This window comes from Carassius auratus, unplaced genomic scaffold (genome assembly GCF_003368295.1).
Source record: "Carassius auratus strain Wakin unplaced genomic scaffold, ASM336829v1 scaf_tig00214327, whole genome shotgun sequence".
NCBI lineage: Eukaryota > Metazoa > Chordata > Actinopteri > Cypriniformes > Cyprinidae > Carassius > Carassius auratus.
Window position 1 is genome coordinate 187,316 of NW_020527617.1, and position 25,792 is coordinate 213,107.

General features: G+C 36.0%; 3 protein-coding genes across 4 annotated transcripts in view; all 3 read left to right on the top strand.

Annotated features, from left to right (window-relative positions):
• Positions 1 to 660: 660 nt before the first annotated feature.
• On the top strand, positions 661 to 3,049 carry LOC113091859 (UPF0711 protein C18orf21 homolog). Its single transcript, XM_026257525.1, has 3 exons — positions 661 to 775; positions 1,937 to 2,106; positions 2,206 to 3,049. The coding sequence occupies exons 1-3, from the start codon at positions 758 to 760 to the stop codon at positions 2,351 to 2,353; spliced, it is 336 nt and encodes a 111-aa protein (XP_026113310.1). The 5' UTR covers positions 661 to 757; the 3' UTR covers positions 2,354 to 3,049.
• An 861-nt stretch (positions 3,050 to 3,910) lies between these two features.
• rp9 (RP9 pre-mRNA splicing factor) lies at positions 3,911 to 8,616 on the top strand. The gene is made up of 6 exons (XM_026257509.1): positions 3,911 to 4,208; positions 4,345 to 4,375; positions 4,529 to 4,658; positions 4,765 to 4,856; positions 5,551 to 5,612; positions 7,483 to 8,616. Exons 1-6 carry the CDS (start codon positions 4,057 to 4,059, stop codon positions 7,676 to 7,678), a joined length of 663 nt encoding a protein of 220 aa, XP_026113294.1. The 5' UTR covers positions 3,911 to 4,056; the 3' UTR covers positions 7,679 to 8,616.
• Positions 8,617 to 11,767: 3,151 nt separating this feature from the next.
• Positions 11,768 to 25,792, top strand: part of LOC113091841 (engulfment and cell motility protein 1-like) — an 84,216-nt gene continuing 70,191 nt past the window's right edge. The window contains exons 1-2 of one of the 2 annotated variants that reach the window (XM_026257492.1): positions 11,778 to 11,870; positions 16,030 to 16,151. The gene's annotated coding sequence lies outside the window, so the exon portion shown is untranslated. Of the gene's footprint in view, positions 11,871 to 16,029; positions 16,152 to 25,792 lie in introns of both variants that reach the window. The other variant, XM_026257491.1, reaches the window with a different exon arrangement.

Here is a 25,792-nt window from a genome sequence, read left to right on the forward strand (position 1 = left end):
AGCCCAGATGTGTTGAACATCTCTCTCTGAATTGAGAAATGTTTATGACCCTGTGTAATGGGCAGTTTTTGATCAAGGGAAAATGTCTTTTGAGATTTAAGCTGTGTGACGGAGATTAAAGGATATGGCAGTCTGTTGTCTTTATATGGACAACTGCTCAATTTTTTAAAGCAGTTTATAACTAGTATGTGCGGTTTAATCTTGATATCATGTTCTCCTAATGGTCTTTGATTAGTGTGGTCAGTGTTTTAGTCAGATGCCAAAGCTTTGAAATACTGATTTAGCCTCACAAAATTAATATAGAAGACTTTTGGGTTATATTTGAGTTGTATTAAACACATTAAATATTTACAACAGGGCAGCAATGGTTGTTTGTGCAGTTTTTATTTAGCTAGTATGAGTAAAAATACTTACCTTGTTAACTGTTCACATTCAACGTGCAGTATAAAAAGTACAGTAGTATTTAAAAGAGAATTATTATGCTTGCTTTGTTGTTTGTTAATAATTGTGTAACTTTTTAAAGACTCTCTTCAAGCTTCTAGGGAATTCCATGAAGGGTTGTTTGGATATTACAGAGCATTCCTTCAGCAGCCAATCAGAGTCAAGAGTCAGTCAGACAGACTCCACCCCCCGCTGCAGATGATTGGCTCTTCCTGCCCTTTATATCTCCAAACATGAAGGGCTCTGTAGTAAACATATCTGCTCTCACCTAATCATCTACATTTCAGCTTGCATCCACCTGTTACTTCGACAAGCAATGGCTGCCTTTGTGTCGGTGAGTTCAAATGCCACGCAGAAGGATGTAGATTAAGTAGTTTTGTGCAGTTTTTTGCTCACCAAAGCTGTTTTTATTGAATCAAAATAAAGTAAAACCATATTATTGAGAAATATAATTACAATTTAATGTAACGTTTTAATTTTAATTTTAAAAAGTATTTTTTTAACTATGTATTTTTTCAGGATTCTTTAAATAGAAAATTCAAAAGTACAGTATTTATTTGAAATAGTAGTCTTTTGTGAGATTATAAATGTCTTTATTGTCACTTTCGATCAATTGAATGCATTCTTGCTGAATAAAAGTATTCATTTCTTTAAGCTTAAATTGTATGCCAGTATAAAGAAGAGTATACAGAAGATGATTATTGTATATATAAAGCATAGGAGCATGTGGTTGGTCCGCTTAATTTAGTGCTAGTCTCTGGCTGAGTAAATGGCATGTGTTCAGTGTACTTATGGCCTGTACCTTGCTGTATATAGAGCTCACGTTCACATACAATGTGTGAAATACTTGAGATAAGTGATCCTAAGTGTCAGCAACACGTGGCTATCATAGTATGGAACTTGTTAGCACAACAGTATAACAATATGAAAGGCAAGACGTTTGTTTAATAACTTATTTGTGTTAAACAATTAATTTTATTGCTATTGTATTTAATTTTTGCAATTTTGTCTGGGATTCTAGACAGCATGAAAAGATTGGCCAATCGACTTGAATGTTTTTGTAAACTGAGAGATTGAAATACATTGCTGTCCACACTATTAATTTCCAGGGATTTTCCATACCAGTATCCAGAGTACATCGAATGTCAGACAAACTTTATTTCTTCAGATTTGTCTTTAATAGTTATGATATTTTTGTATTACGATTTTTTTTGTTTTGTTATTTTTTTCTGCATATGTAGAGAATTAAGGTTTTAATCTATCAATAATTTTACATACAAACTTTGTCATCAATAATTTTTTTAAATCATAATCATATTCATAAAACCACTATTATAAAATAAATAAATGAATATAATAATAATAATTATTATTATTATTATTATTATCTTTTTTTTTTATTCATCAGGAAAGTCATGGTAATGCGCTGGCATGATGACTTGAACAAAAACATATTATTTTACCACCATTTAACCACGATGCTTTCTTCTCTTAGATGGCAACGTGTCACACCTGTAATAAGATGTCCAGACAACCTGGAATGAATCGGGAGCTTTTGTCTACATTGCCAAGGAACCGAAGTGCAGGCAAACAAAGAACTCCACAGTCAGCCAGTAGGTCTACTCTGAAATCTGTAATGGACAGAACACCAAGTGGTACCCCACGGTAAGCTGCTCTTAGCGAGTGTGTATGTTACAGGTTGACATAGAACTAGCCTTTTAGCTCAGGTATTGAAACCATTTATACAATCCTTTCTTTCCACAGGTCAGTATCTTCAAACACCGGCTCATCATCATCAAAGTCTGGCAGTGCGAAGCTGTCGCTTTTCGCCCGCCTCAAGAAGATCCTTATGCTGGAAAACAAACAGAAGAGCAAGAAAGGTGGTCTGAAGGACTTCCTCTCATCTCTCTGAAGACCTTAGGGCCGCTAAAATGAAAGACTCTGGCCCACTTTGAGTGGAGCGATTGAAATTAAGAGCATGAGAGTTGCTGAGGATGAAGATCACTTCTCCTTGTGTATTGCAATGCCACCTAGTGGAGGAGACATTAGCCTGGATCATATTGAAGGGCAGGATAATATTGAACCGAATGTCTCCTTTCCTTCTATAAAGTGTCTGTTTCTGAATCCTTGTGAATGAGTGGGGGAAAAAAGTCATTTTGTAGGGGAGTGTAACTTGTGCTACAGAACCATGCTGTGACATTTTGTAGTTTTTTTTTAATTTGCCATTTATTTTCACGTTCCCACATATTGTTCATTTTTTTACAAGAAAAAAACAACTTTTATATGTTGTGTGTTTAATGTTAATGTTGTAAACTTTGAATTCACACATTTATATCTGCAGCTCTTAGTTTGGGTCACTGATATTAAAAGAAGGTTTGTCTTTACAATTGGCTTGCACACTGAATTATTATTATTATTATTTGTACTCTTATAAAATTTGTACTGGGTTGTTTACATTTGATGGCTTATTTGGCATCAAACTATGAAGAAATGACCAAAAATATTTCATACTGACTATTTTTCTTCTCAATACTTTTAAAAAGAAAGATCATGTTTTTTGTCTTCTTTGATCTCTGACTGATATTTTTTTAATAAAAAGTAAAATAATGACATTTGCCTGTTTATTTAGTCCTCTTAAAAGACATTACACCTTTTTTAAGTTGTATTAAACATCTTTAAAAAATAAATATTGATGAAGAAACACTGTGTGTGTTAATGGATGTACAAAGCTGGAATTACAAAATAAATCATGCTCCTAACAGACTCCCAGTTTCTGCTTATAAAAATGTTCAAAAACTATCAGCTGTATCATATAATTAGAACATAAACACCAGAAGAAATAGTTTGGGTATGTGGGGTGATTTTAAATATTGAATTGGACAATAGAGTATGTCTGTTATGGTTTCATGTATGTATGAATGTATGCATAAGGAGCTGACTTTTTTTTTTCTGATGCCATGCATTGATATCTTTTATTATTACTGAGTAACATTAACGTGATAAATGCACTTTCATTCAAATGCTATTATTGAACAAGTATGCATACAAACATAAATAAAAAAAAAATAATAAAAAAAAAAAAACATGCCAGCAGGGTAAAAGTATCAGATGCAAAGATCCAATATCAAATAAATACTGCTTAAATCAAAGAGTCTCTAATACACTGTATGAAGAGCCTAACTTTAGGCAACAAAACCATGAGTTGGGTTTTTATTAGTAAACTTGCATTTATTTATAAAAATTTTGGTCGAAATGTAGGCAAATGAAATCAGTAAAGTAACTTTTAACCCTCTTTAGTTTATTCATTGAAGCCAAAACCTACATTTTCCCATAAAAGTTAAAGAGAGCCTAAACACTGAATATTTATATTGATATAGATGTCTTTATCTCACACCACAATATAACAGAATACCAAGTAGTTTTGACCTCAATGCGCGTGACTTGCAGACTTTTATTTTGACATCTCTTACTAATCCACTGCGCTCGCTCTTTTACCGGAAGTGGTCAAACGCTCATATATGTGCCTTTACAATCAACATTACCCTAAAATACTTAACTTTTTGGATTTAAAATGTGGGTAAGTATTTAGACGAAATTATCCCGAACGAATGTACAATGTCAGATCGCAAACGAAGCCGAAAACACCACGAGGACAGACATGAAAAAAAGAAACACAAGGAGTCAAAACAAGATGATGAAGGCAAATACCAACACCAAACCAGAAAACTGATTCAAGAGGTGCAGAAACTCAAGCACGTGGAGACTTTGTGAGTATTTGCTGCATACTTAATGCTTTCGAAGAGAGTTTTTATATAATCAGAATTTATGTTAGTTTTATGTCATCACAAAGTTTCTCGTTTGTCCTGCATAAATTTGATGACTCTCTCTTCATTTTCCTTCCAGCTATGAAAATCCACCGCCTGGGTACATTAAGGTTTGGCCACGGCTTGAAGTGTTGGCATTCAATTCTCCAGATTCAACAAAAACTAGTTGTTTTGGCCCTCTTTTACATCTGAGATTGTGTAAATGCATTAGAAATTAGGGTTTGAGTGAGCATTTGGCAATACATGCATGACTGCTTTTGCAGGAAGAGGATGACAGACCAGAGGACTGTATCCCTGATGACCCCGGTAATGAGGACGCTAGGAGCTTTTTGGCTCACGCTCCCACTAAAGGACTGTGGATGCCTCTGGGGAAAGAGGTGAAGGTCATGCAGTGTAAGCAAGCATTCAGATGCCTTCACTTCACTGAAGTGATATTTTAGCTTCTACAGTGTTGATGAAGCTAATTGAGTAATCTTTAGTGCACAAACTGTGTGTGTAGGCTGGAGATGTAAGAGATACGGCCACAGAACGGGAGACAGAGAATGTCCTTTCTTTATCAAAGGCAACCAGAAACTGGAGCAGTTCAGAGTGGTGAGTAGCACAAGTGGCCCATTCTACACTGTAGTCACTTATTTAAAAAAGTTTGAAATTGAGATGTGAAAAAGCAGTTGTCTGAAATACAGATTTCTGATACTTAATCGAACTCTTGAATGGATAATGTCATGGTTTTTTCATCCTTTATCCGACCATCTGACACTAAGACAAATTCCTTGAGTGCGTGTGTAAACACACTTGGCAATTAAGCTCTTTCCGCTTCTGATTAAAGTTTAAAATGTTTATTTTTTTGTTTCTGCACCTTTGAAACACTACACATAAGTATACTCATGTACATTTTGGCCGTGGTAGTTTTCAGCCTTTTTGCAAAGAATTGTTCAGTACTTTTGGGGAAAGTGTGAATCAGTGGCCTGATAAAAGTAGGTAGGGCTGACATGAAGAGGTCACATGATCAGCCAAAAACCACTCACTTTATCTTGATGTCCCTCCTGTTATCAGACTCTTTCATTCACGCACAGATGAAAACTTTTATTTTTGTGTGACATTGAATCCAAGCCATTCGTTCTCAGTAAAATTCCAAGCCATATCAACAGCTCAACATAACAAAAACATTAACAGTTACTTTCAAACTCTAAAATACTTTACTTCCGTTGCAAGTCTGTATGAATTGTAATACGTTGAATCTGAATTGTTTATGAATGTTTATATTGTTTGTGTGATTCTCTCATAGGCGCATGAGGATCCGATGTATGATATCATCCGTGAAAACAAACGCAATGAAAAAGAGACTAGGTACGTCATGATCTCTGTTACTGATAAATGTCTGTCATGTTTTAAACAAGTACCCTCAAGTGTTTTAAGCACTTGTGCTTAATATTTGAAATAGTTTTGCCAGTGACATGTTGCATTTAATTTACATACATAATCAATACGGGTGATTTACAATCAGTCAAAGTGATGTACCAAGTCTGCATTTATATGATCAAAAGTACAGTATTGTTGTGGAATATCATTACGATTTAAAATAACCGTTTTCTTTTGTAATGTATCTTAAAATGTAATTGATTCCTGTGATGTTTAAGCTGAGTTTTCAGCAGCCATTACTCCAGTCTTCAGTGCCACATGATTTGCTGCTCAAGAAACATTTCTTATTAATATCCGTGTTGAAAACAGTTGTGCCACTTAATACTTTAGTTAAAACCCAGGTATATTTTTTTCAGGCTTCATTGATTAAAGTTTAAAAGAACCAAATTCATATACAATCTAAATATTTTGTAATATTATACATGTCTTTCCTGTTACTTTTGAATCAAAGCATATTTCTTTTAAAAATGGTACTGACCCCAAATCTGTTTGCGGTTGTGTCTGTAAATGAGATGAAGATCTTGTAAGAATGCTCATTCTCTGTTAGCGTGTTGATCAATTGTGTTACTTCACCAAAAGAAGCCTGATGCAGATGATCACGTAACTCTTCACTCCACTGAGACACGCTTCTACTGTGTGCTGATGAGCTCTTGCTACATGGGAGTAATTAAAGCCATTGTGGGCCGTTTTGACAGGTTATTCTGTTAATACTGTTAATAAACATTCCCACTAGGTTTGGCAATTTGATTTTCTCAGCAGGATGTTGGAAAACAAGAAGTAGCTGGTTTAAAAAAAAAAAATACTTGAAAGTCAGAAGTCAGCCGCTTTAACGCTGAGGCGGTCTTCACAGCATGTCGTGAATGAAAGCAAATCTAAAACGGGCTTGTGCGGTTGCCAAGGAGACACGCCTCTGTTAAAGGATGTGGACCCTCTGAACAGCAGTGATCTGATGAATTGTTAATGTGGCAAAAGCTGTCAGAAGGTGCTTATGTTTTCAGCTTCCTCTTCAAATCGGTAGCAATTTAATTGAGTTAAAGATAATAAAGTTCTTAAGTAAAACAAATCCAGTTGCTCAGAGGTGAAAGTGTGTCATTTCTGGACCACTAGCGCCACCAAAAGGACTTGCAAAGATAACGACTAAGATGTATTTAAAGTGCTTTAAGAGACATCTCTTTTTGTTCTTTTTTTTTTTTTTTTTGGAATATAGTTTATTTCATACTTTCTTTGTAGATTTCAATATTTACCAAATAAAAATTCCCATATTTTATTTACATTTTATATTTAATGTCATATTAATATAAAAAGTTAGTTGTTAACCATAAGTAGTCAACTGTTTTGTATAAATGCATGTATCCTTATAAATATTATTAATATATTAATTATTTTATCAACGCTGAAGACAAAATAAACACAAACATGCTTATATGTGAATGCATTTTTTTTTCTCGAGCATTGCTAAAATTAATTCTTTCTCTCTCTCTCTCTCTCTCTCTCTCTCTCTCTCTCTCTATATATATATATATATATGTGTGTGTGTGTGTGTGTGTGTGTGTGTGTATATATATATATATCAATTATTTAAATATTGCTTTTTAGGATTTGGTACAGACCATAATTTAGATTTATAGTTGTCTACTTATTAATCTGGAATATTTTAAAGGAGGTGTCTGTGTTTCATGTTCAGTGTTGTTTTCTTTAAAGAGGTCCATTATCTATAGTTTTATTGTGTCTTTATTGTCAACTTATTGCGATATTGTGCATGGAAAATAATTTTGTGTCTTTTTTCTCTTCACTGTAGGATCCAGCAGTTGAAACAGATGCTTGAAGACACCACCTCTGACTCTGACTCCACCTCGTCTTCCTCTGCCTCCTCCGATCACACCCGGAAGAAGAAGAAAAAGAAAAAAGAGAAGAGGAAGAAAGAAAAGAAGAAACACGTGAAGAAAAAGAAGAAGCACAAGGCCAAGGCTAGCAATGACTCAGACTCTGATTGAATCAAGGCCAGTGGTCTGGGTGTCTCAGTGTTCATCATAGAAGCCTGCAGTGGATGCGTCAGCCCTATCAGATATACACAGGAGGCTTCCCATCAGTTCCCCAGGCCATCTTCAGATCTGCTTAATAATGCATGGATGCATTTAATCCCCTCTGTCGCATGGAATGCTTAGGATATTGTGAATCTCTGACAGATTTCCAATAGCTGACCTTTATCAGACTGTTCAGATGTTTGTACAGAACACTTTCTGAATGTATGTTGATTTACATTTTGAGAATGTGTCATTGTGTAATTTGCTGGTGAGAGCTTATGATACATGCCATCTGCTGTTGTGAACAGTGAATTCCATAAGTGTCATGTAAATAAATTAATAACTATGGCTTTTTAGCATGTACAACTTCTTTTTATGGTAATCTGATATCTGGGCATTTATAGGGTCTTCTAACTCAAATTACATGTGTGAATTGACGTCATCAGTTTCCATCAAATTGTTTAGGGCTTTTGCATCTGGCCGTGGTACGTGGCAGGCAATTAGCACCTCTTGAAGGGCTGACGATGGTTTGCACATCATTCACATCACGAGAGAGGCAGATCGAGAGGGGAAAAGAGGCTTTTGCTTTGATCTCGTCATTCATCGCTGAAATCTGAGTCCCGCGGTCGTCATCAGAGTACATACACCAATTTTTGCCAAGATAAATAGTGCATCACATCATCAAAGGAACTCTTTATAATGCTTTTTCAATAGGCAACTATGTATGCTTTTTAAAAAGACAAGAAAACAATACTAAGATAATTATTGATTTTAATTATCTAAATATTAAGTCAACTTAATGGTAGTCTATGACTGTCTATCAGGACTGTTTTTCCAGATGAAGTGGTTAGCTTGTTCTCATCTTCATAATGTGTCTGTACTGGTAATAAAAGCTGGATTCTCATGTTTCTTCTTAGTTCCTCTCTTTTCATCGTATCTCTCATTGTTCTGATCTGGCCAGGGCCATTAGAAACTTGTGCGTATGTGACATGTTCCCTTTTTATCTGATGAGCTGTGAATCTCACTAATGAGTTCTCACTGTTCATCTCCATGTTTTGTTGAATTGCTATTTTAAATTTGGATTAGCTGAGGAAGATTAAGCAGACAAGTGTAATTTGAAGCTTAATTGTGACAGAAAATTCCTGCACAGCAGTTTTGTCTACAAAAATATGTATAAAACGTCAAAAAATAAATTACAAAACATTGTATACACGTGTGTATATATATATATATATATATATAATCTAGTATATATATATATATATATATATATATATATATATATATATATATATATATACTAGATTTTATTAATGCGATTAATAATTGTATTGTATTTTATATATATATATATATATATATATATATATATATACACACACACACACACACACACAAATACCCCGTCACAGTTTACCAGTATACCAATTACTTTAATTCATTTTTCATGTTCATAGGTGAACTATGAAAAACATATACTTTTACTGCATAAGGATCATGCACAGAAGTCACATTTGGTTTAATCAACAGTGCAGTTTTCATGATGCATGGTGTTGGTTTTCAGCAGTTTCATTTCCTAAAGAACTAGAGTTGTTCATCATTTCACACAGTCTGAAGAAAAATCCTAAGCATGTCAAAGCATTCAGGGAGGAGCTGAAGCACAGATTCACCCGTGATGTGTATTTGCATAATGGTTTTTATATAGAGACAAACTACAGGCAACACCAGCAGTGATATTGCATATAGACTGGATTTTGGTTTACATAACCTTTCACATCACAAGCTTTGCTTAGCAAAATTCTAGACATTCTTGAAAGGCTTTTTATAGAATTGTATCTTCTCTGGTCATCAAAATGAAGTAATCAAATGATGTCCGCAAGGGATGGTTAATGTATCAGCTTGTGTGGGACAGATAATCTATTGCCGTGTGTGAGTGGACATTGTGATGATTTTGAGGCTTGATGGACAGATATTTACAAAATGCCAAATATGCTCTTAAGACTAATGGCCAGACAATGATTTTTTGGTTTAATCCAGTTTTTCTAGTTCTCTAGTTTCTAGTTTTCTGGTTCTCTAGACAAAGGTGTGCTTGTGTTAATTAAAGTTTTTGAAAAATACTTAAGTATATAAATATTTAATATACTCTTGTAACAAAAAAAAAAAAAATCCATTTATTTATTTATAAATGAAGAGTTAAAAAAACAATTTATTTATTCAATAATTTTTTTGAACCTCCATTCCAGAAAATCATTAATTATTTATAGCCTTTTTTAATGTAAATTTAGCAGATATTTAGCAGCTACTTACAATTTTTTTTATTCAATGAAAATTATAAAAATTCATTGCTACTTTATATTTTAAAGGGTACATAACATACACAGTTTCACCTAATCTCATGTTAATCTTGAGTACCTATAGAGTCGTACAGCATCCTTCATATATCCAAAAAGTCTTTAGTTTTATCATATTTATAAAATAAAAATACAGCTTTCCGATTCTTTATGGAAAAAGCTGAGATCCTGGAGGCGTGCTGTGAGCGGAGCTATAATACTAATGTTTCGTGTTGTTTCCATTCACTTAAGTGCTGATTTCCAACAAAATACAGAAATCTGATGCAAATTTTACTAACATAAATGGGGTCTTTTATCACAGGGACGGCTCCATGTTTTAATAGCAACAATGTCCAAATCCACTGTCGACTTGGGCCTTGTTTATAAAACATTCGTCACTCAAATGACCAGAACACACAAACGCACTTGATACACTCCGTTGCTGCCCCGGAAAAACAAACTGCATCCACTGTTCATGTACCGCTGGGTTCTTGGGGAAGCTGAACACGCAAACTTTCCCTCACATCCAAAAATGCACTTATTTGGAGGCGTTCTCGAACAAATCCTATACAGCGCTGCCGGCGATTTTGAAGCGCATTGATGTGCACGGTCTCGCTCTCCTCTGGTCAATGTGTATGCCATGCATGCTTTTCTGAGAGAAATGCTCATATAAGGAGTTCTGCTCTTGTCTACGTCATTAGATCCATGATCGACAAAAACCAGCCGAAACATGTGCAAACCCGGAAGTAAGATTTTCTGCACAGAAATTCTTAGTCATTCTTCAAAATTATTTTTTAAAACTTTGGCCATGTTTAGCATTAGAATCCATCTATTTAACACTGTGAACAACTCTGAATACATGAAACACCATTGTACCCCCCCCCCCACCTTTAAGTTCGAGGGATATTTAAAGCTGCGGTAGGGAACTTTTGACACTCTAGCGGTTAATAAACAGAACTGCTTGCATCTTGCGGAAGAACATTGTAGCCGGAACTACTTTCTCTGTTTATGTCTATGAAGAATCACAAAGGTACTGGGTTACTCCGCCGCGGTATCCCCGAAGCAATCTAAAATAGTCCGAATATAAACACTTATTATAGGTGTATCCTAGTGATTCAGGACAAGCCAAAGACACGGTTTGGAAAATGGATTTATGGTGTACTCGCTTATTATATACATTTTTCTACATTTTGAACACAAACAAAGTTACGGACCGCAGCTCTGATTGGTTGATTTCTTACCGGGAGCGGTCTGTAACTGCAAATGGCAACAGGACCACTGGGAGGAGCCAGAGGAGCTTGATTTTTTTCACAGATTATCTGTCTCATATTCTACTGTCAGGACATAATGACAGGTTTAATAAATATGTAAAAAATATTTTTTTTTTTTTACAAAAGTTCCCTACTGCACTTTTAAAATGTAGAACTTAATTTCTTAATTAAATCTCTTAATTTTAATAATTAAAACTATTAACTATTTTCTACCTAAAGCCTAAAATGTAGTAATATGACAGAGTAATTCTAACGTTATGGAAGTCCCTATGTGTCTTATTAACCTAATTAAATAAAAATATTTTATATCAAGAAACTAGCAACAACACCACAATCAAGATATCAACTCGACTAGACTGAGAGATGCGCTTACTGTGCTGTGATTGGTGGACGCCTGAAGCGGCGGAGCCAATCATGAGCCGGTAGGAGGAGGAAAGAGGAAGTGAAAACAACATCAGCACTATCTATCTAGTGCGCTAGAGAAGGGGAGGGAGTGCGCGACTGCAACAAACTCCCAAACATCAATCTCTGGAAGGAGGAAAAGTCGCCTCGCCGCTTCAGGTTTGTACGATTTATTTCGCATTACCGATTCGCCTGATGTTGATCTGCTGTCGGTTGCGATCACAGGCCAGTTCGTGCTGTTTCCCTCCTGCTGGCTTGAGTTTAAGAGCTGTAGTGTGCAGTTATAAGACAGTCATGAATAGCCCCTCTATAGAACGCAGACAGACAGATAGCAGCGGGTGGAGAGTTTGACAGAGCTCAGTGCGTGAAAGACTGTACGTTTTATTCCACACGCACTCAAACTTACAAGAAGACGTGTGAGGTCAGAAGAGTGTCACAAACATGCACTAGTATTCATCCTGTTCAACAGTGATAAATTGAGAACGGTGCATTACAGTTATGTAGAATGACAGCGACTTCTCTATTGTCTTTGTAGTAAAGCTCAGAAAAGTAGAAAAGCAAAATATGTTATACTTATTGCTCGCATGATCCGATTTTTAATTATGGAAGATCCCCTTGGACTTGAGAATAAGACTTTCGTTTGGCTTTTTCTTAAAAATGACTGCGTGCGTGCAAAGGTCCAGTTAAAGGAACGATCACACTAATTCTCATCGTTCACTAGTGTGATGTTAATATTATGTATATTACTCACATCGCCTTTTGTGCTCTACCACTTGAGTAATTGATGACAGATTTTACATTGCTGGGTGAATTTTGTGGGGGTTGAAATGTCGCTTTAAATGCTTAGATTAATGCTTAAAATCGATAGTGATTCGATTAATGGAATAAATAAGGCTAACTGTATTTTCGTTTTATATATAAGCCATATTTTAATTAAACTGTGCAGTTATCTTGCTTAAGACTGTAAAATGTATATGAAAGAAATTTGTGTATGGCTTTTTTTATTAAGATGACTCTAAACTGATGTTATTTCAGTTAAATTGTAGTTATAGATATCACTGACATGCCTAAGTAATTTCTGACATTTGTTTCTGACTATTTTTTTTATCATCAATTATACCAGTTAGTTGTTGCAGTCCTATTTGAGAATGTTGAAATACCTACAGAACTCTTAATACACCAATGTATTGTATTTATAACTTTTGGTATATTCAAAATAGCTAGCTAGGAAAGTGTGTCACAATCTTGAAAGAAATTACATCTGCAAGTAGTAAAAAACTTGCCCTCTGGGAACAAAATAGTTTGTTCCTTTTTTATATAAAAAAAATCTATCAGAAGCTCAAAGTCTTCATCTTTTTCTCATGCTTCTATTTCCTTGACTTTGTAGTTCAGATGCATGCTGGTCTTGTGGAGTCCAGATGAGAATGTGTTTTGTTGTAGTGACAGTCTACTTCTCTTATCCTCATGTCGTTGAGTCACTTTTGTGTCTGAAGGCAAGTGTGAGCTCAGTGTCTTGCCCCATTGGTCTTTTGAGATGTAAGCATATCCAGTGCATGTTTACAGCATGTATGTTTTCCGGGCCAGAAATAATTGAGTCACATCACAACACTGATGTCAAATGCATGTTTTTCTGTATATAGAAAGTGAGAAATAGGACAGGATAGACAGAGCATGGAAGCAAATTAGTTAATGTTGCAAGCCAGATTCGAATCCACCAAGCCCAAATGAGCACTGTGGCACACTGTTTCAGAGCTTGCACTGCTAGGCCACAGTTGTTTGATGAATATGTGCACTACTTTCATGGGGTTCTACTTTCTTAGATTTTTGCATCCTGCTGAACCCATGAGGGTGGCTCATGACTAAATCTTTAGTCAAGTAAGAAATGCTTCTGCTTTTCCCTGTCTTCAGTTCTGAGTTGAAGTCAGGGGTTTATCATTGTCTCTGTCGTGCAGTGGAAGCAGTAACTGAGATCAGATGAGTTTTCTAAAAGAGTCAGAAGTTTAAGGAGTTGCTGTGTAGCGGCTCATTGAAATGTGCGGCATGTATATTTTAATTTCTTTCTGCAGTTTCTCAGACTCTCACCTCTGAGTGCAACCTTGCCAATTTATGGTGAGTTTATGATTGCACGTGATTCCCTCTCTCTCTGTGTTTTATGTTCCTCCCTTTATCCCTCACTTTATATCCTTCATACCACCCAGCCCCCTTATCTCACATCTAAACTCACTTCCTCAAGGGATTCTCAACTGTTCCTTGTCTGATGTGTTTGTCACTGTCTTCTCTTATCCTTCTTGCCACCAAAATAAGAGTGAGAATCTTTGGCTTTGTGTTCTTCCACTGCATCTCCAGTGTGGTCACATAGAAAATCTATTGCACATAGAAACTGGTAAAAGCCACATGCGTCAGAGGTTGCTACTGTATGTGAAAATAATCTGTCATTTAAAACATATTAAAAACATGATGAATAAATGTCTTTTATAATTTTATCTGGCAATATGATCTGGGGCCTCATTTATAAAAGACTTATATGATCGGATTGGTGCTTGATTTCTTTCCCCATTTATGAGTGCCATACTGCATCTTCTTAAAGCGAAATTATATTCATACTTCATAAAGAAATATTTGAGTGTGTGTGTGTGTTTAGGTGAAGGTGAAGTGCTTATGTTCCGACTTAAAGATGAACTGCTGTGCTAATAAGATTTAGTTTGAAATGTTTCCAAACAATAAACATTAGTTTTGCAATTCTATGTGTGTTAAAATTACACAAGTCACCTTTAATTGGAATTTTGTGGCTTTTAGTCAGTTTCTGCAAGTTTACCAGCCAGTGTACATGTTGGCAGTGTATTTTTAGCAGATATGTTTAAACTTTTAGTGAGTAAATATTTTTTTATTGTTTTTGAAGGAAGTCTCGAGCTCACCAAAGCTGCATTTCTTTGATCCAAAATACATTAAAACAAGCAGCATTGTAAAATATTATTTCAATTTTAAATAACTGTTTTGTATTTCAATATATTTTGAAGTGTAATTTATTTCTGCAGTAGTAAAGCTGAATTTTCAGCATCGTTACTCCAGTCTTCAGTGTCACATGATCCTTCAGAAATCATTTGCTCAAATATGTCTTATTATTGTCAGTGTTGAAATATTCTTTAATGAATGGAAAGTAAAAAAAAAAAAATTGTATTTATTTGTATTTGTAACTTAAAATTTTATTTTATTTTTTTAAATTAAATGCGTTAATCAAAAAGGAACATTGCTGAACCAAAACCCAAATTCACTTACAACTATTTCTCTTTCTGTAAAAACGTGGATCCTGCACTAAGATATACCAATTGTATCCCCCCCAAAAATGCTTTGCATCATGAGTATATCCCTCCCACTGCATAAAACCAGATTTCTGTTGCTAATGTGATACTGCACCAGATATCATCTGATGGGCATCAACACCACATCCCTCCAGCAAAGCCTGGCAAGATCAGTTTCCTGGTTTAGTAGATAATGTTGCAGTGCATGTAATTATTGCTTCTGGCAATACATTAATTACAGATGCAGACAGGTTTAAATGAAGGTGTTAAAGTCGCCTAATAAGTGTCAGCGGAAGCGTAAAGAGAATCTGCGATGTTGTTGCTGTTGAAACTGTTCTGTTACTTCCCTGCTTCGGATGATGAATATCAATGTGAGACCAAAACCGGGTCATTAGAAAGCTTTGTTGAGACCGCTCTCTTATTCCATTTCTGTTAAAATAGGTCTAGTCTCTTGTGTTTGCACTATGGTTTTACTTTTGTCTAAACCTCCTCAGTGACTGTGTTGGGCTTCATTTTTAGACTGAGCCAACAGTAGACGGGATTTGAAGCTTTTCCTCGCACCTGTGCTCTCGGGAAGCCGGTGATTCTGCAGCGTTGCTTGTATGTACTAACATTTGGTTGAACTGGTCCTGCTGGTACTGATTTGGCACAGTCTGTTTTCTCTGAGCGGGCACAGATAGATTTGTGAGCCTCAGGTCATCGCAGCTGCATGCTTACGGTCGTCCCAGCTGTGCGCTTGCAGTAAAAGCCTTCTCTCTTGGAAGAGTGCCAGATGTGGCAGCTCCCTCTCTCCTTCTGGCGAGCGTGTTAGACTGCGTCCTGATGCTGTTATCATGCCATTTCATCACTTAGCCAAGACGTAGGCCATTAAAAGAGCAAGAGGTCCGGGACTGCCATGTTAACAGTGTTTGAGCATGTGTAGGGATCAACACAAATCCAGATTTGATCCTCTCCACGTGGATTCTGCAGTTTTGAAATTGGGCACTAATAATGACCCACATCTTGATCCACTTTTCTAGGACTTCATCATGGGTTGAGATTTGTCTTGTTCCTGTTGTGAGCCGTTGGATTCGCTGTGTTTGCCGGAGTGCTGATTCACTGGCTACAGACCTGCGCCATCATCTGTGGTTTTCTGCTTCAGGTCAGACCGTGAGCTCAGTGTGAGTCAGAGAAAATAGAAGAAGAGAGATGCAGGTCGAGTGCAAAACCGCATGTGTTTAAAATCGACTTGTTATTAGCTGAGTAACTGTTGTTGAGATAAATGGGAAATGGTTAATGACATGATGCTGTTTTTTATTTTATTTTTGACTGGTTCTATTCATTTAAGTTTCAAGATGGATTTAAATACCATTCAGAAAAACAATGACTTGAACTACTCATTTGCTGATCAGTGTTTTCAATGTCCGTTTAAAAAATAATTTTCATAGTTTTTGGGAGTCAATAAGTGAAACCGCTGAAGAAAAAAACCTCATGCCAAGCTTAGTCAGGTTGTAAAATTTAATGTGCTGTTACTAAAATGTAATAAAACATGTAATAAAAAAAGCTCTATAAATCGTATAGATATAAAACATATTAATATATAATAAATATATTAAAAATAATGTTTAATGTTTTGCAATGTCAGTTATCACAGCATCTGTAATTTAAATTAACTTTAATATGATTAAAAAATGTAATTAAATATTAAATTGAATATTATATCAAATTATAAAATGAAGGTAAATATTAAATTACAGATCGATACATTTAAAATAAACTATTAATTTATTTTTGTGATACCAGAAGTATATTATAGCAGTATATTACAAGCAGTGCTTGCATCTGATTGATTAACAGAATTAACGTTTTCAAAATGTTCAAAATGCTGTAAAACCAAATGAAACCGAGTACATTTCTAAGAAATCGATGTGTATGGAAGCTAAAACTTTTTTTTTATTTTTTTTATATGCCTTGGATAAATCAGAAAATTCATGCATGTACATGTAGGACATAAGGATGAGAGGAAGAGGAAGTGAAAGTCTGGACAGGATGCTGGGAGCACTGCTGTCATCAAAGCTCTAGGTCGACTCTTGTCCTCTCTCAGGTCCAGTGAGGTCTAACAGCGTCGCATGCCTTTCCAAGAGTGTTGCTTTGCATAAAGAGGAAAACACTGCACCCCCATTTTGGCTTTCTTCCTGTTGATGAGCATCATTACGACTAATTACATCAAGCCTCAGAAGAGATGTTTGTGCTGGGTGTGTCAGACATGCGATATATGTATCTAGCGGATAGACAGTACGCTTCTCTTTTTATCCTTCACAAGGTTTAATTTAAAGACAGCTGATTCATCAAAAACATTTGTGTTTCACCAGAATCAAGTGCATCGTGATACTGTCACAAAAGGCACAGGCTGCAATTTGAGGAGGGCAGACCAGACCGAATTTGTCATCGCTGCCTGGCTTTGACTTTAAAAGCTTTTGTGTATAAAGATCTAGGGGACTGTAATGTGCTAGCAAGGATTTTTTTATTCACTGTTGGAGTGCATGCAGTATCAGATATGATGAAACCCTTTTAAATTGATTGTGAATGTGCAGAAGTAAACAGCGGGTGTCTGTGTAAACAAATGAAGCTGCAGAGAGGCATGAGTGAACGTATAAATACACTCAAATGTGCAGTGTTTTACAGATAGAAGAACTTTTGTTCGCTTTGGGGGATGATTTCTGTGGTTATATGTGAAATCACTATTGCAGTGTGGTCCGTAATTCAGTAAAACAAAAGGCTCTGTTCTGCTATTTGTCTAAAGAATTACGCAGTCTATGCATCTGTTGAACAAGAACATGTCAGAGCCACTGCTCACTCTCTTAATTGAATTAAAAATATTTACAAATATTAAAAATATTATTGTAAATTATTTATGTTTTTATTTAAAATATTCAAGAATATTTAACATTTTTATCAAAATATTGTTAATGATGTTATTGTTGTTGTTAATAATAATAATAATAATAATAATAATAATAATAACAATGGTATTTTTTAAGTAGTATATAAACTGTTTTATGTTTACGTCTGATTGGTTGACAGAAGTTGACTTTGAAAATAAAAACAGCACAGCCTTTCATTTAGAGCCGGAATGCTACCAAACTCATGAAAAAGCTTGTATCTTATAAGCAGAGTGTTTTTCATCAACTAAAAACAAACAATAAAATCTACCTGAAATCATCTAAATATTGATTCACATGGTGTATTTTTCCTTCTTTTGAAATGGTCCAGGAACCTGCTGGTGGGTGTCTAGTGCTGGCCATATGTGAGGATAAAGCTGGCAGCTGTGTTAAACCACTCCCTGGCTTTAAGAGGGTTTTTTTTTTTTGGCTGTGCTGGAATGTCTCCTCTGAAAACTTGGTTGACCTGTGCTACTGTTCTGCAAGGAATGTTCTGCAGGTGGTTTTCTTCACTACTGTTCTGCTGTTTCTCTTTTTTTCTTTCTCTCACTCTTCTCCATTTGTTTCAGTCTCTGTCAGGCTGCTTTGAACTCTGGCAGACGGTGCATCTGTCTGCTGACCACCTGCTGTAGACATTGTCACAGTGTCTGACCCATGACAGGCCACTTTCTTCAAGGCACGCGCATGTGTGTGTGAGCACTGAAATCTACCTCTGTCCAGTGTAAATAAAATAAAATGAGTTATTAATGTTGAATTATTAAATACAGTACTATATACTAAATAGTCAACTGAGGCTTTTTATCGTTGCTGTTTTTTGTTTACACGACTGAACTCATGATTCCTGTAAGAGCCACTGTTTCTGGGGGGAAAAACAAAAAAACTAAAACAAACGAAACCGAACATCCGTCATCAGCGGAGAAGAAATCAGAGTAGAGAGTCAGGTGAGCAGCTTCCTGTGCCGCTACATCACACGCTCGTCTGTTTCCTGCTCTAACGGACGTGTAGAATGTTTTTCCAGAGATGAGTGTTTAGTTCTTTTCCTGTTTGATGTTTGATCGCATCGTAATGACATTCAAGAGAGTTATTACTCTCTCCATGGCCAGAACAGGACTCTGAGAAGGCCTTTTATCGCTGATGTAATGGATTTAATGTGAACAACTGTGTAATAGGAGAATCTTCAGCATTTTGAGAACGTGGCAGACCGAGGAAGGTCATTTTCAGATGCATTTTTGAATCGTTGTGGTTCACCTAAAAAAAAATGTAAGCCACACTTTACCAACTGGATAAGTGTCAGTAATGTCATGCTTTTTTTTTTTTTTTTTTTAAAGGTCAATTAAAAAAAAAATTAAAATTAAATCATACAATGCTCTGATTTGAATACATCTCTTCTATGAGGAGCATGGTGGTTACGACAAGATGTTTGTGTGACCCGTCTATATATATATATATATATATATATATATATATATATATATATATATACACACAAGCCAAAGCTAATAAAAAATAATAAGAAGAACAATATAAATTGTTTTTTTTTTTTTTACATTTTGGTTTAGATTCCATGTGTTTTTTTTCCTCCCAAATATTATTCAATTCTAATTTTTATCTAATTTTAAGTTTCTTAAGTTTAAGTTTTCAATTTTATATTTATATTTTATTTCAGCAAATTAGCTTTACTTTAATTACTGAAAACTAATTTAATTAGAAAACTAATTTTATTAGTTTTAGTTAAAGGGATATTGCACTCATGAAAATTCTGTCATTACTCTTTCCAAACCCATAAGACATCTTTCATCTTCAGAACACAAATTGAGATATTTTTGATGAAATCTGGGAGCTTTCTGACCCTCCGGAGACATTAACATAATGGACACGTTCAAGGGCCAAAATAGTAGTGTGGATATAATTAAAATAATTCATAATCCTAAATGTTATGAAGATACGAGCAAACTTTTTGTGCACAAAGAAAACAAAAATAATGAAATTACTTTATTCAGCAATTTCTTCTCTTCCATGAAATAAAAATTGTTGAATAAAGTTGTTATTTTTGTTTTTTATTCTTGTAGCTTCATAACATTAAGGTTGCACCTCTGATGTCACATTAACTATTTTAACAATGTCCTTACAACCTTTCTGGGCTTTGAACGTTAAAGTTGCGTAGCTGTCTATGGAGGGTCAGAAAGCTCTCGGATTTCATCAAAAATATTCCCCACACCATTTCCATCAAAAACACAGTACTAACGAAGCATGATGGATCCATGTTCTCATTCTGTTTACATCAAATTTTGACTCTATCATCTGAATGTCTCAACAGAAATTAAGACTCATCAGACCAGGCAACATTTTTCCAGGCTTCAACTGTCCAATTTTGGTGAGCTCGTGCAAATTGTAGCCTCTTTTTCCTATTTGTAGTGGAGATGAGTGGTACCCGGTGGGGTCTTCTGCTGTTGTAGCCCATCCGCCTCAAGGTTGTGAGTGTTGTGGCTTATTGTGGTTATTTCAGTCAAAGTTTCTCTTCTATCAGCTTGAATCAGTCTGAATCAGTCGGCCCATTCTCCTCTGACCTCTAGCATCAACAAGGCATTTTCGCCCACAGGACTGCCGCATACTGGATGTTTTTCCCTTTTCACACCATTCTTTGTAAACCCTAGAAATGGTTGTGTGTGAAAAGTAACTGAGCAGATTGTGAAATACTCAGACCGGCCCGTCTGGCACCAACAACCATGCCATGCTCAAAATTGCTTAAATCACATTTCTTTCCCATTCTGACATTCAGTTTGGAGTTTAGGTGATTGTCTTGACCAGGACCACACCCATAAATAAGTTGAAGCAACTGCCTTGTGATTGGTTGATTAGATAATTGCATTAATGAGAAATTGAACAGGTGTTCCTAATAATCCTTTAGGTGAGTGTAAATCTCCCATTTCACTCAGAGTATGTGAAGTGAAACACGACCACGTCCTACCAGTGCGGGAAGAGGCACTTTTACTACTTTTTTTGTTTTGTTGCTAAAGTAAAGTTAAGCAGCACAATAGTTCATGTGCTGGTTGTCGCCTAATTAGGACCCTAAAGTAGATAAATATAATGTGTGCTTTTTAAAACAGCAGCGGGAAACAGTGTTTACATTTCGCGTAATGGCCGCTTCTGCTCCTGGGAATGGAGAAAGTTGCATTCTATCACATGTTATCATGTTATCAAAAGTATGGGAATACTTTAAACAGAGGCCAAATAAAATGGACCTTTGTTCCATTTGCAAAACCGATATGGTGCACGACGGCAGCACAAGTAAGTAGGATAAACAAAAAAATGTGATCGTGTTAACAGGTAACCTGTGTTTACCTTTTATGAAAATAAACCATAGCAGAACCCTGACTATATTTTATGGTTTGTGATGCCAAATAACATTTCATGACGTCTCAGACAACAGTAAATTTGTGGCTACTGTGGTTCAATTATAAACGCTATCGTTAACTCATATTAGCCAGAGTAAAATAATTTTCTTTGCCTCTTTATTTTTTGTATACTGTAAAAACTTGAATGAATAAAGGTTGAAATATTATATTAGAAGTTGAACTTCTATATATATTTTTTCATTTATCCAAACGATTAATTGGCTAATTAAAAAAAGAACATTAGATTTATAATTTATAAAAACAAATTATCGTTATATTAGTCGACTAATCAAAAAAATAATCGTTAGATTAGTCGACAGGAAAAAAATCATGCAGTGTGCGCAAGTCAAAAGAGTAAATCCGATCAGAAGCTTATGATATGTAAACGCGCACATCAACCCGATCACTTTATTTCCCGTTCATGTAAACACTAGGTTCGGGTTCGTTAATCAGAATGAATTCATTCCGATTGAAGTAAAAAAGTGTCCATGTAAACACACCTTAGCTCGATATGTGTTTTAAATTAGATTCTTCATTGTCTTTATCACAGACAGTCTTATTTGTTATTGTCCCAAAATTAAACCACAAGGGAAAAAGGTAGCCATGCCCATGCCTATAATAGAACTACATCAATTAAAGGACATCCTGAGTGATGTAAACGGTACCACCATGAAAAATTACAGCCCAAAGCAAACCCCAATGAATGGGTAGAGTAGGGCTGAGGCCTGGAGATGAAAGCACATGTGGGCACACACACAAAATGAAGGCTGGCATTGCGATGGGCGTTTCCAGTGAAGGCGATTTGACTGAGGAGAAGATCCTGAAAATGGACAGTAGAAACAGGGCTGTGTTTGGTCTCGGTCCATGATGATGGGGGGATGGTTGGTGAAAGTCCATATACAGCTGGGGGTTTGGGAGGAGCAAGGGACAGCTGGCTTTGTGTGTGTGTGTTAAGCACAGTGTCTCTTTGTTCCCCTCCCATCCGCCTGGCACCAACCGGATCAATAAAGACTACAGCCGTTCATTGGCACCTCAGGTTCAGGAACAGCCCGGCGACTCTACAGAACGGCTGCACTCTGCAGGGATGATGCTTTGAAGGTTAGAAGCCCAGCAGACAATGATCTATGCCAGCACTCCCACAGCGCACAGTGTTTCCATAGCACGCTATTATTGCAAATTACAGTGCTTGGGATAATTATGTATATATATCATAATGCTTGGTATGGAAGCTTAAACTTTACTGCCGCTGAATGATAGTTCTTCAGGCCTGAGATCTTCAGAAAATCCAGTCAGTTCAGGCTCAGTGCAGGTTAAAGCTTTGCTTTTGACCCTGAAACACTTTGTTTGTGTAACTCTGAGAGCTTATTTTCATTGCTCTTGAGAAAATTTTTTCCACTAATGGTGGGATGGTAGCGGGAAATTTGTCAAATTATCGGGGTATGCCTTGTAGTTTTACAGAGCGAGTCTCATTTCCCGAAGACTTCTTCTGTACTTGTGTTTAAGTGGATCGTGTATTTGAACCAGTTCCTTGAAGTGGGACGCGTAAAAATAGCATCAGATCAATCATAGAATGTTCCAGACTTGTGCAGGTCTAGATTCAAGATAAATTAACCCATCGGGGATTGTGGTGACATGTTGCTCTACATTTTCAGTGCTGAAGATCTAGAATTGCAGGCTTAAAATAGGTAGAAACGTAACCCCTCACAGTGAGTTTAGTATGTAATTCGCTTTGTCATAGTGGCCTTGTAGGGTTTGCAGACTTATCCCCGCTAGCTCTGCACATGTGTTATTATGCCAAGGCAAGAATCACTGTTACAGGTATATTGAGGGTTTAGGGTTTCGAAAAAACCCTTGACTGTATTAAACCTGTAACTATGAACATGCAGCTTGTCTTGTGGAGAAAAGATGTGAGAAAAGTTATTGCACAGTTGAAAGAGAGACCCAGTGTTTTGGGACAAGAAGATAGTAGAGAGAAATGAAATTTAGGATCTGGCTATCAAGGTTTTTAGTTGTCAGCAGACTATAGATTAACAGCGGGGAAGTAAGTGGCCTCATTCATACCAGATCACGGTATGTTCGGCCTGCAGATGTCAAGTATGCATGCTTACAGACCCCTCCAGCCAAGAGCCTGGGAACCCCCACATCACCATTAGCAAACTGACGGATATCATTAATCTTTACATCGCATGACTGATTATTCATGGTATGATCCCGTGTGAAATGGAGCTGGTCTGGCTGCTGTTTATTTTCATGTTGTCTGTGACTCCTGCTGCTGTCCGTGTCCTGAAATCACCTCTCGTCTGGCTGTACATTACGCTGACTGCTAGAATTCTCATCATCTTCTGAGCAAGAGCAATCTTAAGTGGTTTAGAGATCCCTGTTCTGATAGACACATCAGTGAAACCTCAGACTTGTGCAAATGGAGGAGTTTTTTGATAAAATGGGAGTAAAGAAGACAAACCCTAAAATGAAGTAATTCAAAGAAGACTCAAATACTGTCTTGTGTACCAGTTTTTTATGCAAAGAAAACTATAGATGATCCATAAAGTTTTGTTTTGTTTGTAGGAGCTTTGGCCATACATCAACCAAAGGCTAATTTCCAATATTTTCAAGCTTCCCTTGTTCATGGAAAACATGGAAAAACAGCAAATTGTAATTGGATGGAAATTACTTCAAATTTAAAAGTAGATCTGAATCTGAGCTTGAGGTCGATTGTAGGAAAAGGACGGGGTTTAAGCTGACTAAATGATCGGTGACATTCGGCATATAGCATCAAAATGATATGCATTGATAAAACTTTTGCAATGAGTTCAATAAAAGATGCATTTAGAAAATGGTGTGAATTTATGATTTGATGCTGACTTTGTCATGGAAATGTCATTGGATTTTATATAAAGAATATACATTTTTCTAGTTGTGCTGTTTTTTTAATATTTGGTAGATATTGCTTTTAAGTAGAAAACAACTTGCAGTAAAGTAATGATGGCTGATTTGTGAGCAAATCATTGGTTCTTGTGTTTTTAAAATATATATAAATATATATAAAATAAAAAAATAAATAATCAATTATTAATTTCATGAATAATAATTCAGAATTATTAATTCGCAACTTGAAACGTCATGGAAAAGTTATTGGTGGAACAACTATAACAATTTAGAAATTAGATCCTTTTACACATTTTTGGATTTGAGTGTCTGTTTGGAGAGGACTGGATTAGTCTGGTTTCTGGTGGTGTGGTTTTCTTGTAAAAGTCAGGCAAAGTGTACTGTATAGCTCCAGCATTGTGTTTGCTCAGACCTTTTCCTAAACCCAGCGACACACAAACACAATACAGTTTGTTGTGTAGCTCATTGGGAATGAATAAAGTTCATGCTGAAACCTGTCCTAATTTTATTTTGTCTCCAGTCAGTGGATTGGGTTTGTCCTTAAATGTCCCTCTCATTGTGCACATATGAACTCAAGATGATCAGAGAATCATGTGACCAAAGGGTTTGTAATGTTTCATTAATTCCAAAAGAGCAGAATAGCTGTGTTTATCTATTGCTGGCTTGATGCATCATTTTCAGGCATGTTTCTGACAATTTTATGAGTGGGAATTCGGAAAAGGGAATTTATGATCTCAAGCAGATGAGAATAGAGAGGGTTGTCATTTCCCACCTCGACAGACACGAATAAAGCCTTGACTTATGGTGGATCCATCCTCCCATTTATTTATATGTCAGGGGAAACAAGTTCTTCCACTTCCCTTTTTTTTTGTAAGTTAACATAAAACCGACTTGGAAAAAAGTCTTTTGTTTTACTTCCACAATTGTTTAATCTTGTGTCTTGGATGCCTGTTCTGGGAACTGTCCAAATGCATTGCAGATGATTAAAGATATGTCTCTTCTGTGATTCTGTTTAATCTTCTTATAAAATTGTTAATATATTAGTTGCTTATTCTACAGCAAGCATCCTGATTAACGTTTCTAATTCAGTTGCTATTTGAACAAACTCTTGATTTGGTTCAAGAAATGTAATATATGTCATGGTTATACTACAGTATATTGCACATTCATTGTACATGTTGCTATTAAGTTTATTGTTAGTGAAAAACGAGATGCATTGTTGAACAAGCTCTTCTTTCCTTTGATTATCCAATGCTGGTTTTTCATTGAAGAGCATGTTTCATAACCCACGTGTTTGTGTAATTCAGTACTTTATATAGCGCTCACTATTTCTGAAAGAACAGTTTATGAACAATGCTGCCCACTCCATCCCACTCTCTGGTAAGTGCTCCTGAGGGCATCGCAGCACATCGCCTGCGTTTAACATACATCAGCGGTTGTAACAGTTCGCCTGTGTCGCTGCTAAATAAAGGTTTTGTGCTTATCCCTGGAGAGACCCACACCTCTTCCATCTCCTCAGCCTGAGGCCATCTTCATGTGAGAGACTAAAACAAATCAACACGGTTCCCATGGTTTCCCAA